General features: G+C 45.9%; 1 protein-coding gene across 8 annotated transcripts in view; it reads right to left on the bottom strand.

Annotated features, from left to right (window-relative positions):
* Nucleotides 1-15,859, bottom strand: part of NPAS3 (neuronal PAS domain protein 3) — a 631,952-nt gene that overhangs the window by 66,151 nt on the left and 549,942 nt on the right. For all 8 annotated transcript variants that reach the window (XM_063947474.1, XM_063947478.1, XM_063947476.1 and 5 more), the window contains one exon: nt 9,418-9,611. In XM_063947474.1, coding sequence (XP_063803544.1) covers nt 9,418-9,611 — 194 coding nt within the window. The remainder of the gene's footprint in view (nt 1-9,417; nt 9,612-15,859) is intronic.

Genomic DNA, 15,859 nt, shown 5'->3' with positions numbered 1-15,859 from the left:
CGCCAGTGTGCTGAAGGAGATAGCTCCGCCCCTTTTCCGCGGACTATTCTCCCGCTTTTTCCTATATTCTGGCAGGAGTATTTTCCACATATATAGCCTCTGGGGCTATATATTGTGGTATTTTTGCCAGCCAAGGTGTTATTATTGCTTCTCAGGGCGCCCCCCCCCCAGCGCCCTGCACCCTCAGTGACCGGAGTGTGAAGTGTGTGTGAGGAGCAATGGCGCACAGCTGCAGTGCTGTGCGCTACCTTGGTGAAGACTGATGTCTTCTGCCGCCGATTTTCCGGACCTCTTCTTGCTTCTGGCTCTGTAAGGGGGACGGCGGCGCGGCTCCGGGACCGAACACCAAGGCTGGGCCTGCGGTCGATCCCTCTGGAGCTAATGGTGTCCAGTAGCCTAAAAAGCCCAAGCTGGCTGCAAGCAGGCAGGTTCGCTTCTTCTCCCCTTAGTCCCTCGCTGCAGTGAGCCTGTTGCCAGCAGGTCTCACTGAAAATAAAAAACCTAATTTCTATACTTTCTTTCTAAAGGCTCAGGAGAGCCCCTAGTGTGCATCCAACCTCGGCCGGGCACAAAATCTAACTGAGGCTTGGAGGAGGGTCATAGTGGGAGGAGCCAGTGCACACCAGGTAGTCATAAATCTTTCTAGAGTGCCCAGCCTCCTTCGGAGCCCGCTATTCCCCATGGTCCTTACGGAGTTCCCAGCATCCACTAGGACGTCAGAGAAAAGGCAGCTAAGAGAAGACATTATTAATATCTACAAATATATAAAGGGACAATACAAGGATCTATCAGGCAAATTGTGTATTGAAAAATCTCTACACAGGACATGCGGACACCCTCTGAGGGTAGAGGAGAGAAAATGTCATACCCAACGAAAGAAAGGGTTCTTCACAGTAAGGGCAGAAAGGATTTGGGATTCTCTGCCTAAGAAGTTAGTAATGGTGGACTCAATCAATATGTTTAAAAATGGATTAGATCAATTACTAACTGAAAAAATATCCAAGGATATAGCATTTAAAGGGAGGGTATTTTGGGAAAAGCATCAATTATAGTTGTTAGTTAGACTTAATAACTTCATCTGGGTCATTATAGTTAAACTAAACTAGTTTTACATACAGATTAGTGTAAGAATTATAAAAAAAAGGTTGAACTGCATGGACATTTTGTATTTTTTCCAACCTCAATAACTATGTTACAAGGATGGTCTCAGGAGGGAGAAATAAGACATGCTAGACCTTTGCAGAATATGGGGTCTATTCAATTACTGCCGGATTTTTTAAAAAGACGGAAAAACGTCACTTTCCAACTTTTTTAGGTCATATTTGGATTCGACCTATTCAATTATAGTGCAGTTTTTTCGACTTTTTTAAAAATTTGACTTGTTGGAAAACACGTGGATTGGTGGATTAGCAGCGGATCCACGTGTTTTGTTGGATTTGCGTGCGATTCCGACAGTTTTTTGGCCCGTTTTCGACAATGTTTAAAAAAAGTCGGATCAGCCTTGTCGAAAACGGGCAAAAACCTGTCTGAATTGTCTGCAAATTGCATACTGAACTGTCGGATCCGAATAGACCCCTATGCCTCTTTGTTCTATATCTAGTATCACAAGCAGGGAAAGATTGCGGCATAAACTTTACTGTACATGCAAATCTTCATAACGTAATATGCAGTATTAGAAGGAATATGTTATATAACAGAGTACACTTATAGGGACCACAAAGTGAAAGGGACATATCACCACCTGCTGGCCCTGAACTCTAGCTTGCAAGCAACACTTAAGGGGTGCATACATCAGGCATCTATCATGGTAATTCTCCATTCTGATGATATCTGCGTTGGGTCATAGGCAAATTCAATTGTTGGAAATCCTTGATTTGCTGATTCCGACCCAACGATCGCTGGAATGGAACACCAGATTGGTGTTGGGGAATTTGGCGAATCACCGGCTAGATGTAAGTCCCTCATTAGGGGAAAATTTACTAAAGTGCGGGTTTGTTGGTGTTTTCATCCAGCCTAATTTACTAATACGCTGTTTGGAGGGTGCACTGAAACCCACCAGTCATGACCACTGGTTTCCAAATGGCCATACCACTGCAAAACTCCCCCAAAATTGTCGCATCTATGTAACCATTCAGAAGGCGAGGACTCCCAATACACCGTTAATGAGGGCAATGATTATATATTGTTGAAACAGGAAAGTAATAATAATACCCTTAAGGGGACAATATTATTTTATTAATAATTTAGGGGCAAACAATGTTTAAATGAGTACCTGGTGTTCTGTCTGTTTTAAGCTATTTTCTTTTTTCTTTTTCTGTGAACTCCAATGAAGTGACTAGAGGGGCATTGTAGGTTAGTATTAGGAGTATTTCTGAAGCATAAATGGGGTGATTTAGAGGTGGACACAAGCACCTTATGTGTTACGTCTGCACATGTATCTGAGATGCACTGCACATGGGTCCCAGTGGTCATAGGCGTGCGCAGAACATTTTATTAGGGGGTGCACTGTCGGAGGGGTGTGTTTGGCACCACCTACTGGGCGTGTTTAGCACCACCTATTGCCACTCAAAGCAATATAAACATATGCCCCCAGCGGTTCACTTTACTCAATACCCCTAGCGGTGCCAGATACACACTTGCCCCCAGCAGTGCCAGATACACACTTGCCCCCAGCGGTGCCAGTTACACACTTGCCCCCAGTGGTGCCAGATACACATGCCCCCATTTGTGCTCACCCTCCTCTGTTGCCAGTGCCTATGATTTCCTTCTCTGCCGCTGAATGGAGGAGAGCGCAGCGCGCGTCTCTCCTGTGCCTCACTTCACTGAGTCCCTGACTGTCTCCGGCGGCCATTTGAAATATGGCTCCGGCTTGTGAGCCAATCAAGAGCCGGTCTGCGAGCTCTGATTGGCTGACAGCCGAGAGACATTGTAAATGACTGCCGGAGACGGGGACACACAGTGAGGGGCAGGAGAGACGCGCGCAGCGCTCTCCTCCAAGTTCAGTGTCAGACTGAGACGGGAATCGGCGGCAGCAGCAACAGGCGTGTGGGGGGTGCCGGACATTAAGGGGTGCCTGTGCGCACCAGGCACCCCCTGTGCGCACGCCTATGCCAGTAGTTACTGTGCAGATCCGAATTGCATGGAGATGCATGCAATTTTGAAGGGTGTTCCTAGGCACTGACTGTAGAGGTGACTACCAGTGGGTGACATATCCATGTCAGGGACTGCGTCAAAAGACGCAGTTCCCCTGGCAACAACGCCCATCTACCATTAAGACATTCTGAGTAACCATAGTGTTGCTCTAATTTGACTGATAGTGCGCACACTGTTGGATTTGCTTATCCACATGAAACAGCTCACCTAAACTGGAAAGCATTGTATCCATGGGTTTGTCTAACCTTACATTCCAAAAAGAACATGATGCAAGGACATTGCTGGGTTACACCCACCGGCAAGGATTCGAATGACCTCTATGCTGAACCGTGTGTGCTTCCACCGCATACAGCATAGACGTGATGTGAGAGAACAGTAACCGCAATTCAGCAGGGATACGGTCATTGGGTCGACCACAATTAGGTCAACAGTAATTTGGTCGACTACTAGTGGTCGACATGGTCACTAGGTCGACATGGAAAAAGGTCGACATGCGTTTTTCACTTTTTTCATTTTTTTTTTTTTACTTTTTCATACTTTACTATCCACGTGGACCTCCAATTGGGAACAGTAACCTGTGCTGAGCGCAGCTGTAGCAGAGCGAGGCGCCTTGCCCGCAGCATGGCGAGCGAATCGAGCCATGCGAGGGGACACGGTGCACTAATTGGGCTTCCCTGTCACTTTATGAAGAAAACGACACTAAAAAAAGTAAAAAAACTCACAACGACCTTTTTCCATGTCTACCTAATGACCATGTCGACCAATAGTGGTCGACCTAATGACCATTGACCTAAGTGTGGTCGACCTAATGACCCATACCCATTCAACATAGGGATCAACAGATCTCTTGCCAGAGGTATTTCCTAACACTGCGGTATAGTTGCAAAGGGTTCCGATTGGAACGCAACAAGTGTATTCAGCTCACGTGGACGAGCCTTAGGAGGCCAGGCTTTCCAGCTCAGACAAGTGGTTTCTAAGCAATTCTTTTTGCATTACAGAAGAAACTCAGATACACGAAGGGCACCAACTAAAATGCTGCAGGCTGGAGATCATTGATCCCTATGCCAAAATTTGTTTTCTATTTACGAGGACAGAAACAAAACGAAGAGAATTGCGCCTTGCTATTTAATTATTATCAGTAGCACATCTTCATTGTCTGAAATATGACATGTGGAAGTGGTAAAAAAAATTCCCTCATATGGAAAACTATTTTTTTGCAGAGTTTAAACAGAATGATAAATGTGTGCTGTTGCTATAGTTGCATCCAGTACGATTATACCCAGATAAACATTTTTAAAAGCTTATCGCAACACTTTGCAAGTTGCAGTATCTGTTGCAGTTGTAGCTCGATATAAACAACAAAACTATATAATTGTATAGGAATATTAATAACAGACTGGTCATTTAACAATAGGGTCCCCATTCCCATAACAAAAGCAAAAAGAAGAACACTGTAACTTTGTGCCACGGCTTAGGCAAGGCGGCTGGCACCTCTGACGTGGTGAGAGACAGAGTCAGTGCCAGGCAATACTGTCATTTATATCTCCAGCATAGGCTACCTTAACCCTTCCCACTCTAGAGCTGTGCGCTACACCTGTTGCTTCTTAGCATACAGTCCACAGATGCCAATCCCTTGGCAGTCAATGGGTTACTCCATGTTGGGGATTTGGTAAAGAAACTGAACAATTAGATCTCTTGTGACTATGCTGAAACGGTTCCTATTGTCAGTAACCCATTCCACGCCAAGAACGCAGCACAGCCATGCACAGAACGCCATTTGTTTCATCTCTCCATATCACCGGGGTTAAATCTCCCCCTTTTGTCCTTTCCAAAGACTTTGCAAAAGTGAATGTAACTGGAAGTAATTAACAAGCAATTATTTCTGTCGGATCGCAAAGGCGGAAAACAACGAGGCCACTAATTACCCGAAGCGCGGGCGACACAACGCTTTCTGCGCGGCTGTATCGGAATTATAATAATCAGCGGATATTACTCAGTGAATGATATAAATGACAAAGCATGTAATAACCTGTAATAGCACTAATAATGGTAATAATAAGCCTGGTGATAATAGCAATGATCATCATTATATTGCCTGAATAATGAGTCAACTAATGAAGCAACATGGAACAATTGAAATCAAAGTACAGAGCTGTCCACACTAACAGCCACAGAAATATGTGCATAGTGTACACCCGCAACGGTCTATTACCCGTACCAATGCTGTATGTCTACTCAGTGCAGCTTATCCTGTAATATTGTTATGTGTAGAAGACATGGGGCACATTCAGACATTGCTATATAGGATGTATGAACCTGGAGAAAGCACAAGGAAGTGATAAACCAGTGATATGTGCAAGGTGATAAACACACCAGCCAATCAGCTCTGATATGTAAATTAACAGTTAGGAGCTGATTGGCTGGTGCATTTATCACCTTGCACATATCACTGGTTTATCACTTCCTTATGCCTTCTCCAGGTTAATACATCTGCCCCTAGATATCGTAAACTATACAGCTCTCTGTACTGTAGGGTATTATCCTCTAATTAGCTAAACATTTGCAGTCTCTCTTACCTACTGTAACACACAGCAGGCCATGTCTTCAACAATTTCTTATTTGATAACATTTGAGAAAATGTAAACTTTTTTTTTTCCCACCCGAAAATGCGTCTTAATCGCAATGTTATATGACTAGGACCGGGAAAAGGACTACGACTCTAAAACAACCCTGGCTTTCTATTGTGCGACAAGGGGGCATACCCATACCTCCCAACATGTCTTCTTTCTAAAGAGGGACACACGCGCGGCGAAGCCGCGTGCGCTCCCGAAAAAGGGGTGTGACCTAAGAAAAAGGGGGCGTGGCTTCGCTGGAGGAACCGCGATCGCGAGCCACGCCCCGTTTTCGTCACTGAGGGGACATGCCCAGCGCTCTGTGAGCCGCTGGCATGCCCCCTCTCCCTCTGACTTCAGTGAATAGACACTGCGCTAAGCAGGGCAGCGACAGACAGAGCTTCCCAACTGCCCCCCCCCCCCCACCGCGGGACACTGCGGCCCGCGGGTGGGACAGCGGGACAGTCCCCAAAAAACGGGACTGTCCCGCGAAAATCGGGACAGTTGGGAGGTATGGGCATACCACAAGTCATGGGGGTTGAGCAGGGTGCTGGGAGGCGGAGCTGCTCGGCCAGACACTGTCTCTGTGTGCTAGGCAGCCAAGCAGAGCGCCGGGAATAGTCTGTTTACCTGTGTGCCTTGCAGTCAGATTGAGCAGCTCAGCCAGGCTTCTAGGCTGGACCGACCCATCAGGCTTTTGCCAGAAGTGCTAGATGGCCCGTCCGGCCCTGACTAGGATGCACCAGTGGACTGTGCTGATTAATTTAATTTGTGACACTAGTATATCTTTGTGCGACTGAATCTGTATATGAAGCGCAGCGAAACCTGGCGTGGAAAAATGCCACGGCGGCTGCATGGTAGCACTTTGTATACATATTCAAAGAATCAGTTGCAAGCAGATATACAGGTGTCGCATATCAAATTAATCAGCATAGTCTCCTCGTGCGACCTAGTCACTTTGCGACTAAGATGTATTTTCAGGTGAAAACGGCGTTCGGTGCATGCAGTTGCATAGGATCTGGAGCACCAAGAAGACTATTTTCCATGACTGCGGCAACAATGCATGAGGACACATCTGTATGTGTTACTACAAATGCTATTCTTCTCTGCTGAAACCATTTCATCCATAAACAGCTGTAGAGCAGTGCCACCTAGTGGCCCCGTTATCGTGGGCCGTCAGAACACTTACCTGTCTTTGCCAAGCAGTATCTTTTGAAGAAAGCATCTCTCAGACATCACAACAAGCTATTTCACTATAAGTGAATGTGCTGCATGCTTACCGCAGTGCTTCTGACTTATCAGGCCTGTTTACTGACGGATTCCCAATACTTCCTGACTGTTACCATCCGACAGAATGTGTGCACATGCAGCCTGCAATCTCATTTAACTAGACTGAGAGCAAGGGTAAACTAAAAGCAAATGTTATCCTGTGTGGGCCACATACACTGAAATTATTACAGCACAGCTTTTTCTTAAATTGCTTTCCTCATTTATCTTGTGGTCACCACAGCGGTCAACCAGGAGACATTTAATAGAGGGTTGAATGTAGAGCGGGGATGTATAGGTTGGTGTCTGAAAAAGGTATCTATGGTAAGTCTCAACAAAAACCTAATATATGAATAAACAAAAATTGGTACCGTGGTACTGACTTATGAACCCTGAAACTAACGCGGAATCACGAATATGGTTTCAAATTATAGCCTGAATATCAAGCTATGGAATGATGGTGCTAATCCAATTACTCTCTAGTGAACTAAAATCACAAAATTTCTATCCAAGATATTAATTAAAATTAAATGTATTAATGAAACAATGTGGGAACAAATCCCCAAATTACATGCAATATTATCTTTGTCTTGGAGAATGCAATCTCACAATCAGAGAGAATAAAACATATCCTAGTATATGATAAATATAGCAGACTTTTGTAAAATAAAAATTAATTTACCACGTGCATATTCAATTGTGGGTCGTTTTTGCCCTTTTTTAAGGCATTTTCGCAAATGCCTTTTCACTTCTTTTTTTTTAGTGAAAAGGCATTGGCGAAAAATGCCTCAAAATCGTCGAAAATGGGGCGCATTTTCACTGGCGCAGGTGCAAAAACACGTGGATTCACTGAAAAGAAAATTTGCCCTAAAAAATAGCAAAAAGTGCAGTGTTTTCATCTAGAATACCCCCCAAAGTCTTTTAAAACAAAAATGAAGCATAAAAGCAGAATTTTGTTATCTCACTCTGATGTTGGTGCGACGCATTTCACAGATGACCTACGTTTCCTCAGGCAGTATTAAATACAATACTTTAATTGTCTATCATTGTGAGATTGCATTCTTCAAGATTATTAATTTGTTGGCTGGACATTCTGTGATTGTCCATTTGCTGACTGCCACAGTGTTGTAATACCAGAAACAATATGAATTGCCTGTTTGTGTGTCCCTCTATAAGTTTCAGATACTTGCACTTTTCTCGTTGCAAAATGCCTTAGAACCCTTAGCTACCGGTATATAAAATGATGCTTTTAGTTTACTAGCATTTTTTATCAAAAATTTAAAACGATGTACATGGATATTCAACATACTGGTTCCAATGACACCATACCCATTTGTGCTTCTCCCTGTCACCCTCTGTCCATCACCCTCTACCTTGGCCCACCAAATTCCGGAACTGCTTCCACCATTAGATCTTTACAGGCGGATGCAAGAACTTAAAGGTATAATACTAAGTATTAGGTTGGAACTTTATATGACTTTCTCCATATAGGAAAAATGTCTCTTTAGAGACCAAATTTTGGATTTAAACCTTTGTGATTTCAACTTTATTTGGAGAGTGCTGGCCTCCTTACATATTGCCATATTCATCCACCTCCGCTCCGGGATCAACGCCCCTCTTGAGCCCTATGTAGTGGTGAGCTACAACATATAATTTCTCTGGTAGGGAGACGGGTGTGGTTCGTTTTATCGACAGTGTCTAGGTCGACAATGTTTAGGTCGACCACTATAGGTCGACAGTCACTAGGTCGACAGTTTCTAGGTCGACATGTGCTAGGTCGACAGGTCTAAAGGTCGACATGAGATTTTTTTTTTTTGGGTGTCGTTTTCTTCGTAAAGTGACCGGGATCCCAAATTAGTGCACCGCGTCCCCTCGCATGGCTCGCTTCGCTCGCCATGCTTCGGGCATGGTGCCTTCGCTTCGCTCGGCACACTTTACCGTTCCAATCGTAGTCCACATGGATCGTTAAGTATGATAAAATCCCCCCCAAATTTTTTTGAAAAACTCATGTCGACCTTTAGACCTGTCGACCTAGCACATGTCGACCTAGAAACCCTGTCGACCTTCCATCCATGTTGACCTAGTGACTGTCGACCTATAGTGGTCGACCTAAACATTGTCGACCTAGACACTGTCGATCTTCAGACCGGATCCCAGGGAGACCACTTTGAGCAGTTGATTTTCTCAGGATTCACAACCCAGATATAAATATTTTCAGCATGGAGTAGAACGAGTTTATGGAGTCACACTTTTTGGTGCGGCAGAGTTACATTCCCACCAATATGATGCTGATATATCTTCTGGGTTTTTTTTCTCAAAAAATTACCATCAAGTGAAATTAAATTGATACATCATTATAATCTTGGTTACCTAGAATATAACATACCTATTTTCACAGTATATAATATTGAGGTCCATGTTGACACGTGTTACAAACATCTGACAGTCAATGCGGACTTCATTGATGGTTGGAGGAGGGAGTGCATGAGCCACAACTACTAAACCCATCACTTGACTAGTACCAGAACGCCCATGAGACAAAGACATGCGGAGACGCAGCCGTCCAGTTACGTGGATCACCTAGAAGACACAAAAATATCACTCAATACCAGAATAGAAGGGCTTACCAACAAAATAAAATTAAGAGAGAATAAAAATGAAGAGAGCATTTAAAAGCCAAAAAGAAATGTACATTTTTATCTGAGCAGAACAGTAAAAAATACAAATAAACACATTATTCAGCTTTGTTAAAAAGTAAAAAAAAGTTAATTAAGGCTTTCCTCTATATGTCAATCACAAACGGTTTAGCTTCCTCCACCATGTTTAAACACGGTATAAAAATAAAACTGATGAAAGTCAGACATCTCCTATCATAACGCATATGTCATTAATGCTTAGTATGACATCATGGTCAAATCTGTATGAATCCACCCAATAATGATTGGCACACAGTATTCATGTTACAAAGACTACAAACCAGATGAGTCGGTCTCTGGGTTATATAACTGCTAATGCCTACCAGATTAGTCTATGCCAGGGGTGGGGAACCTTTTTTCTACCAAGGGCCATTTGGATATTTATAAAATCCTTCAGTAGCCATACAAAATTTATCAGCTTAAAATAAGAATTTACTTACCGATAATTCTATTTCTCGGAGTCCGTAGTGGATGCTGGGGTTCCTGAAAGGACCATGGGGAATAGCGGCTCCGCAGGAGACAGGGCACAAAAGTAAAGCTTTTACAGGTCAGGTGGTGTGTACTGGCTCCTCCCCCTATGACCCTCCTCCAGACTCCAGTTAGGTACTGTGCCCGGACGAGCGTACACAATAAGGGAGGATTTTGAATCCCGGGTAAGACTCATACCAGCCACACCAATCACACCGTACAACTTGTGATCTAAACCCAGTTAACAGTATGATAACAGAGGAGCCTCTGAAAGATGGCTTCCTAAACAATAACCCGAATTAGTTAACAATAACTATGTACAAGTATTGCAGATAATCCGCACTTGGGATGGGCGCCCAGCATCCACTACGGACTCCGAGAAATAGAATTATCGGTAAGTAAATTCTTATTTTCTCTATCGTCCTAAGTGGATGCTGGGGTTCCTGAAAGGACCATGGGGATTATACCAAAGCTCCCAAACGGGCGGGAGAGTGCGGATGACTCTGCAGCACCGAATGAGAGAACTCCAGGTCCTCCTTTGCCAGGGTATCAAATTTGTAAAAATTTACAAACGTGTTCTCCCCTGACCACGTAGCTGCTCGGCAGAGTTGTAATGCCGAGACCCCTCGGGCAGCCGCCCAAGATGAGCCCACCTTCCTTGCGGAATGGGCCTTAACAGATTTAGGCTGTGGCAGGCCTGCCACAGAATGTACAAGTTGAATTTTGTTACAAATCCAACGAGCAATCGACTGCTTAGAAGCAGGTGCACCCAACTTGTTGGGTGCATACAGTATAAACAGCGAGTCAGATTTTCTGACTCCAGCCGTCCTTTAAATGTATATTTTTAAGGCTCTGACAACGTCCAACAACTTGGAGTCCTTCAAGTCGTCTGTAGCCGCAGGCACTACAATAGGCTGGTTCAGGTGAAACGCTGATACCACCTTAGGGAGAAAATGCGGACGCGTCCGCAGCTCTGCCCTATGTCGAATGGAAAATTAAATAAGGGCTTTTATAAAACAAAGCCGCCAGTTCAGATACTCTCCCGGCCGAAGCCAGGGCCAGTAACATAGTCACTTTCCATGTGAGATATTTCAAATCCACATTCTTTAGTGGTTCAAACCAATTGGATTTGAGGAAATCTAAAACTACATTTAGATCCCACGGTGCCACCTTAGGCACCACAGGAGGCTGTATATGCAGTACTCCTTTGATAAAAATCTGGACCTCAGGGACTGAGGCCAATTCTTTTTGGAAGAATATTGATAGGGCCGAAATTTGAACCTTAATAGATCCCAATTTGAGACCCATAGACAATCCTGATTGCAGGAAATGTAGGAAAACGACCCAGTTGAAATTCCTCCATCGGAGCACTCCGCTGCTCGCACCACGCAACATATTTTCGCCAAATACGGCGATAATGCTTCGCGGTGACTTCCTTCCTTGCCTTTATCAAGGTAGGAATGACTTCTTCTGGAATGCCTTTTCCTTTTAGGATCTGGCATTCAAACGCCATGCCGTCAAACGCAGCCGCGGTAAGTCTTGAAAAAGACAAGGACCCTGCTGAAGCAGGTCCCTTCTCAGAAGTAGAGGCCACGGATCGTCCGTGACCATCTCTTGAAGTTCCGGGTACCAAGTCCTTCTTGGCCAATCCGGAGCCACTAGTCTTACTCCTCTTTGCCGTATAATCCTCAATACCTTTGGTATGAGAGGCAGAGGAGGAAACACATATACCGACTGGTACACCCAAGGTGTTACCAGCGCGTCCACAGCTATTGCCTGCGGATCTCTTGACCTGGCGCAATACCTGTCCAGTGTTTTGTTGAGGCGAGACGCCATCATGTCCACCATTGGTTTTACCCAACGGTTTAATAGCATGTGGAAAACTTCTGGATGAAGTCCCCACTCTCCCGGGTGAAGGTCGTGTCTGCTGAGGAAGTCTGCTTCCCAGTTGTCCACGCCCGGGATGAATACTGCTGACAGTGCTATCACGTGATTCTCCGCCCAGCGAAGGATCCTGGCAGCTTCTGCCATTGCCCTCCTGCTTCTTGTGCCGCCCTGTCTGTTTACATGGGCGACTGCCGTGATGTTGTCCGACTGGATCAACACCGGTCTTCCTTGAAGCAGAGGTTCCGCCTGGCTTAGAGCATTGTAGATTGCTCTTAGTTCCAGAATGCTTATGTGAAGAGACTTTTTCAGGCTCGACCACACTCCCTGGAAATTTCTTCCCTGTGTGACTGCTCCCCAGCCTCTCAGGCTGGCATCCGTGGTCACCAGGATCCAATCCTGCATGCCGAATCTGCGGCCCTCCAATAGATGAGCCTCCTGCAACCACCACAGAAGGGATACCCTTGTCCTCGGCGACAGGGTTATCCGCAGGTGCATCTGAAGATGCGACCCTGACCATTTGTCCAACAGATCCCTTTGCATGGAATCTGCCGAAAGGGATTGCTTCGTAAGAAGCTACCATTTTTTCCCAGGACTCTTGTGCATTGATGTACAGACACCTTTCCTGGTTTTAGGAGGTTCCTGACCAGGTCAGATAACTCCTTGGCTTTTTCTTCGGGAAGAAAAACCTTTTTCTGAACTGTGTCCAGAATCATCCCCAGGAACAGCAGACGAGTTGTCGGCATTAATTGGGATTTTGGAATATTCAGAATCCATCCGTGCTGCTTTAGCACCTCTTGAGATAGTGCTAAACCCATCTCTAGCTGTTCTCTGGACCTTGCCCTTATTAGGAGATCGTCCAAGTATGGGATAATTAATACGCCTTTTCTTCGAAGAAGAAATATTATCTCGGCCATTACCTTTGTAAAGACCCGAGGTGCCGTGGACAAACCAAACGGCAGCGTCTGAAACTGATAGTGACAGTTTTGTACAACGAACCTGAGGTACCCCTGGTGTGAGGGGTAATTGGAACGTGGAGATACGCATCCTTGATGTCCAAGGATACCATAAAGTCCCCTTCTTCCAGGTTCGCTATCACTGCTCTGAGTGACTCCATCTTGAACTTGAACTTCTTTATGTACAGGTTCAAGGACTTCAGATTTAGAATAGGCCTTACCGAGCCATCCGGCTTCGGTACCACAAAAAGAGTGGAATAATACCCCTTCCCTTGTTGTAGAAGAGGTACCTTGACTATCACCTGCTGAGAATACAGCTTGTGAATGGCTTCCAAAACCGTCTCCCTTTCTGAGGGGGACGTTGGTAAAGCAGACTTCAGGAAACGGCGAGGTGGCTCTGTCTCTAATTTCAACCTGTACCCCTGAGATATTATCTGCAGGATCCAGGGATTTACCTGCGAGTGAGCCCACTGCGCGCTGTAATTCTTGAGACGACCGCCTACCGCCCCCGAGTCCGCTTGCGAAGCCCCAGCGTCATGCTGAGGCTTTTGTAGAAGCCGGGGAGGGCTTCTGTTCCTGGGAAGGAGCTGCCTGTTGCTGTCTCTTCCCTCGTCCTCTGCCTCGTGGCAGATATGAATAGCCCTTTGCTCTCTTATTTTTAAAGGAACGAAAGGGCTGCGGTTGAAAGGTCGGTGCCTTTTTCTGTTGGGGAGTGACTTGAGGTAGAAAGGTGGATTTCCCGGCCGTAGCCGTGGCCACCAAATCCGATAGACCGACCCCAAATAACTCCTCTACGCATCGCCTGTCCACTGTCGTGTCCATAAAGCTCTTCTGGCCGAAATGGACATAGCACTCACCCGTGATGCCAGTGTGCAGATATCTCTCTGTGCATCACGCATATAAAGAAATGCATCCTTTATTTGTTCTAACGACAGTAAAATATTGTCCCTGTCCAGGGTATCAATATTTTCGATCAGGGACTCTGACCAAACTACCCCAGCACTGCACATCCAGGCAGTCGCAATAGCTGGTCGTAGTATAACACCTGCATGTGTGTATATACCTTTTTGGATATTTTCCATCCTCCTATCTGATGGATCTTTAAGTGCGGCCGTCTCAGGAGAGGGTAACGCCACTTGTTTTGATAAGCGTGTTAGCGCTTTGTCCACCCTAGGAGGTGTTTCCCAGCGCTCCCTAACCTCTGGCGGGAAAGGGTATAAAGCCAATAACTTCTTTGAAATTAGCAGTTTTTTTATCGGGGCACCCCACGCTTCATCACACACGTCATTTAATTCTTCTGATTCGGTAAAAACTACTGGTAGTTTTTTCCCACCCCACATAATACCCTGTTTAGTGGTACCTGTAGTATCAGCTAAATGTAACATCTCCTTTATTGCCAAAATCATATAACGTGTGGCCCTACTGGAAAATACGGTTGATTCGTCACCTTCACCACCGGAATCAGTGCCTGTGTCTGGGTCTGTGTCGACCGACTGAGGCAAGGGGCGTTTTACAGCCCCTGACGGTGTTTGAGGCGCCTGGACAGGCACTAATTGAGTGTCCGGCCGCCTCATGTCGGCAAACGACTGCTTAAGCGAGTTGACGCTATCCCGTAATTCCACAAATAAAGGCATCCATTCTGGTGTCGACCCCCTAGGAGGTGACATCCTCATATTTGGCAATTGCTCCGCCTCCACACCAATAACGTCCTCATACATGTCGACACATACGTACCGACACACAGCAGACACACAGGGAATGCTCTATACGAAGACAGGACCCACTAGCCCTTTGGGGAGACAGAGGGAGAGTCTGCCAGCACACACCAAAAAGCGCTATATATGACAGGGATAGCCTTATGATTAAGTGCTCCCTTATAGCTGCTTTTATATTAATATATTGCCATTTATTTTGCCCCCCCTCTCTGTTATACCCTGTTTCTGTAGTGCAGTGCAGGGGAGAGACCTGGGAGCCTTCCTGACCAGCGGAGCTGTGACAGAAAATGGCGCCGTGTGCTGAGGAGATAGGCCCCGCCCCTTTTTCGGCGGGCTCGTCTCCCGCTATCTAGTACATTTAGGCAGGGGTAAATATCTCCATATAGCCTCTGGGGCTATATGTGAGGTATTTTTAGCCTTTTTAAAGGTTTTCATTTGCCTCCCAGGGCGCCCCCCCCCCCAGCGCCCTGCACCCTCAGTGACTGCCGTGTGAAGTGTGCTGAGAGGAAAATGGCGCACAGCTGCAGTGCTGTGCGCTACCTTAAGAAGACTGCAGGAGTCTTCAGCCGCCGATTCTGGACCTCTTCTTGCTTCAGCATCTGTGAGGGGGCCGGCGGCGTGGCTCCGGTGACCATCCAGGCTGTACCTGTGATCGTCCCTCTGGAGCTTCATGTCCAGTAGCCAAGAAGCCAATCCATCCTGCACGCAGGTGAGTTCACTTCTTCTCCCCTCTGTCCCTCGTTGCAGTGATCCTGTTGCCAGCAGGAATCACTGTAAAATAAAAAACCTAAGCTAAACTCTCTAAGCAGCTCTTTATGAGAGCCACCTAGAATTGCACCCTTCTCGGCCGGGCACAAAAATCTAACTGGAGTCTGGAGGAGGGTCATAGGGGAAGGAGCCAGTACACACCACCTGACCTGTAAAAGCTTTACTTTTGTGCCCTGTCTCCTGCGGAGCCGCTATTCCCCATGGTCCTTTCAGGAACCCCAGCATCCACTTAGGACGATAGAGAAAAATTGTTATGCCCCAGTAGTTATGCCCCTTAGTGGTACAGAGCGCGCGCGCCAAAAAATGGGTGTGGCCAATTAAAATGGGACGTGATACACATA

The sequence above is a fragment of the Pseudophryne corroboree genome, chromosome 12, assembly GCF_028390025.1.
Source record: "Pseudophryne corroboree isolate aPseCor3 chromosome 12, aPseCor3.hap2, whole genome shotgun sequence".
Classification (NCBI taxonomy): domain Eukaryota; kingdom Metazoa; phylum Chordata; class Amphibia; order Anura; family Myobatrachidae; genus Pseudophryne; species Pseudophryne corroboree.
This window is presented reverse-complemented; position numbering and strand designations above follow the sequence as displayed.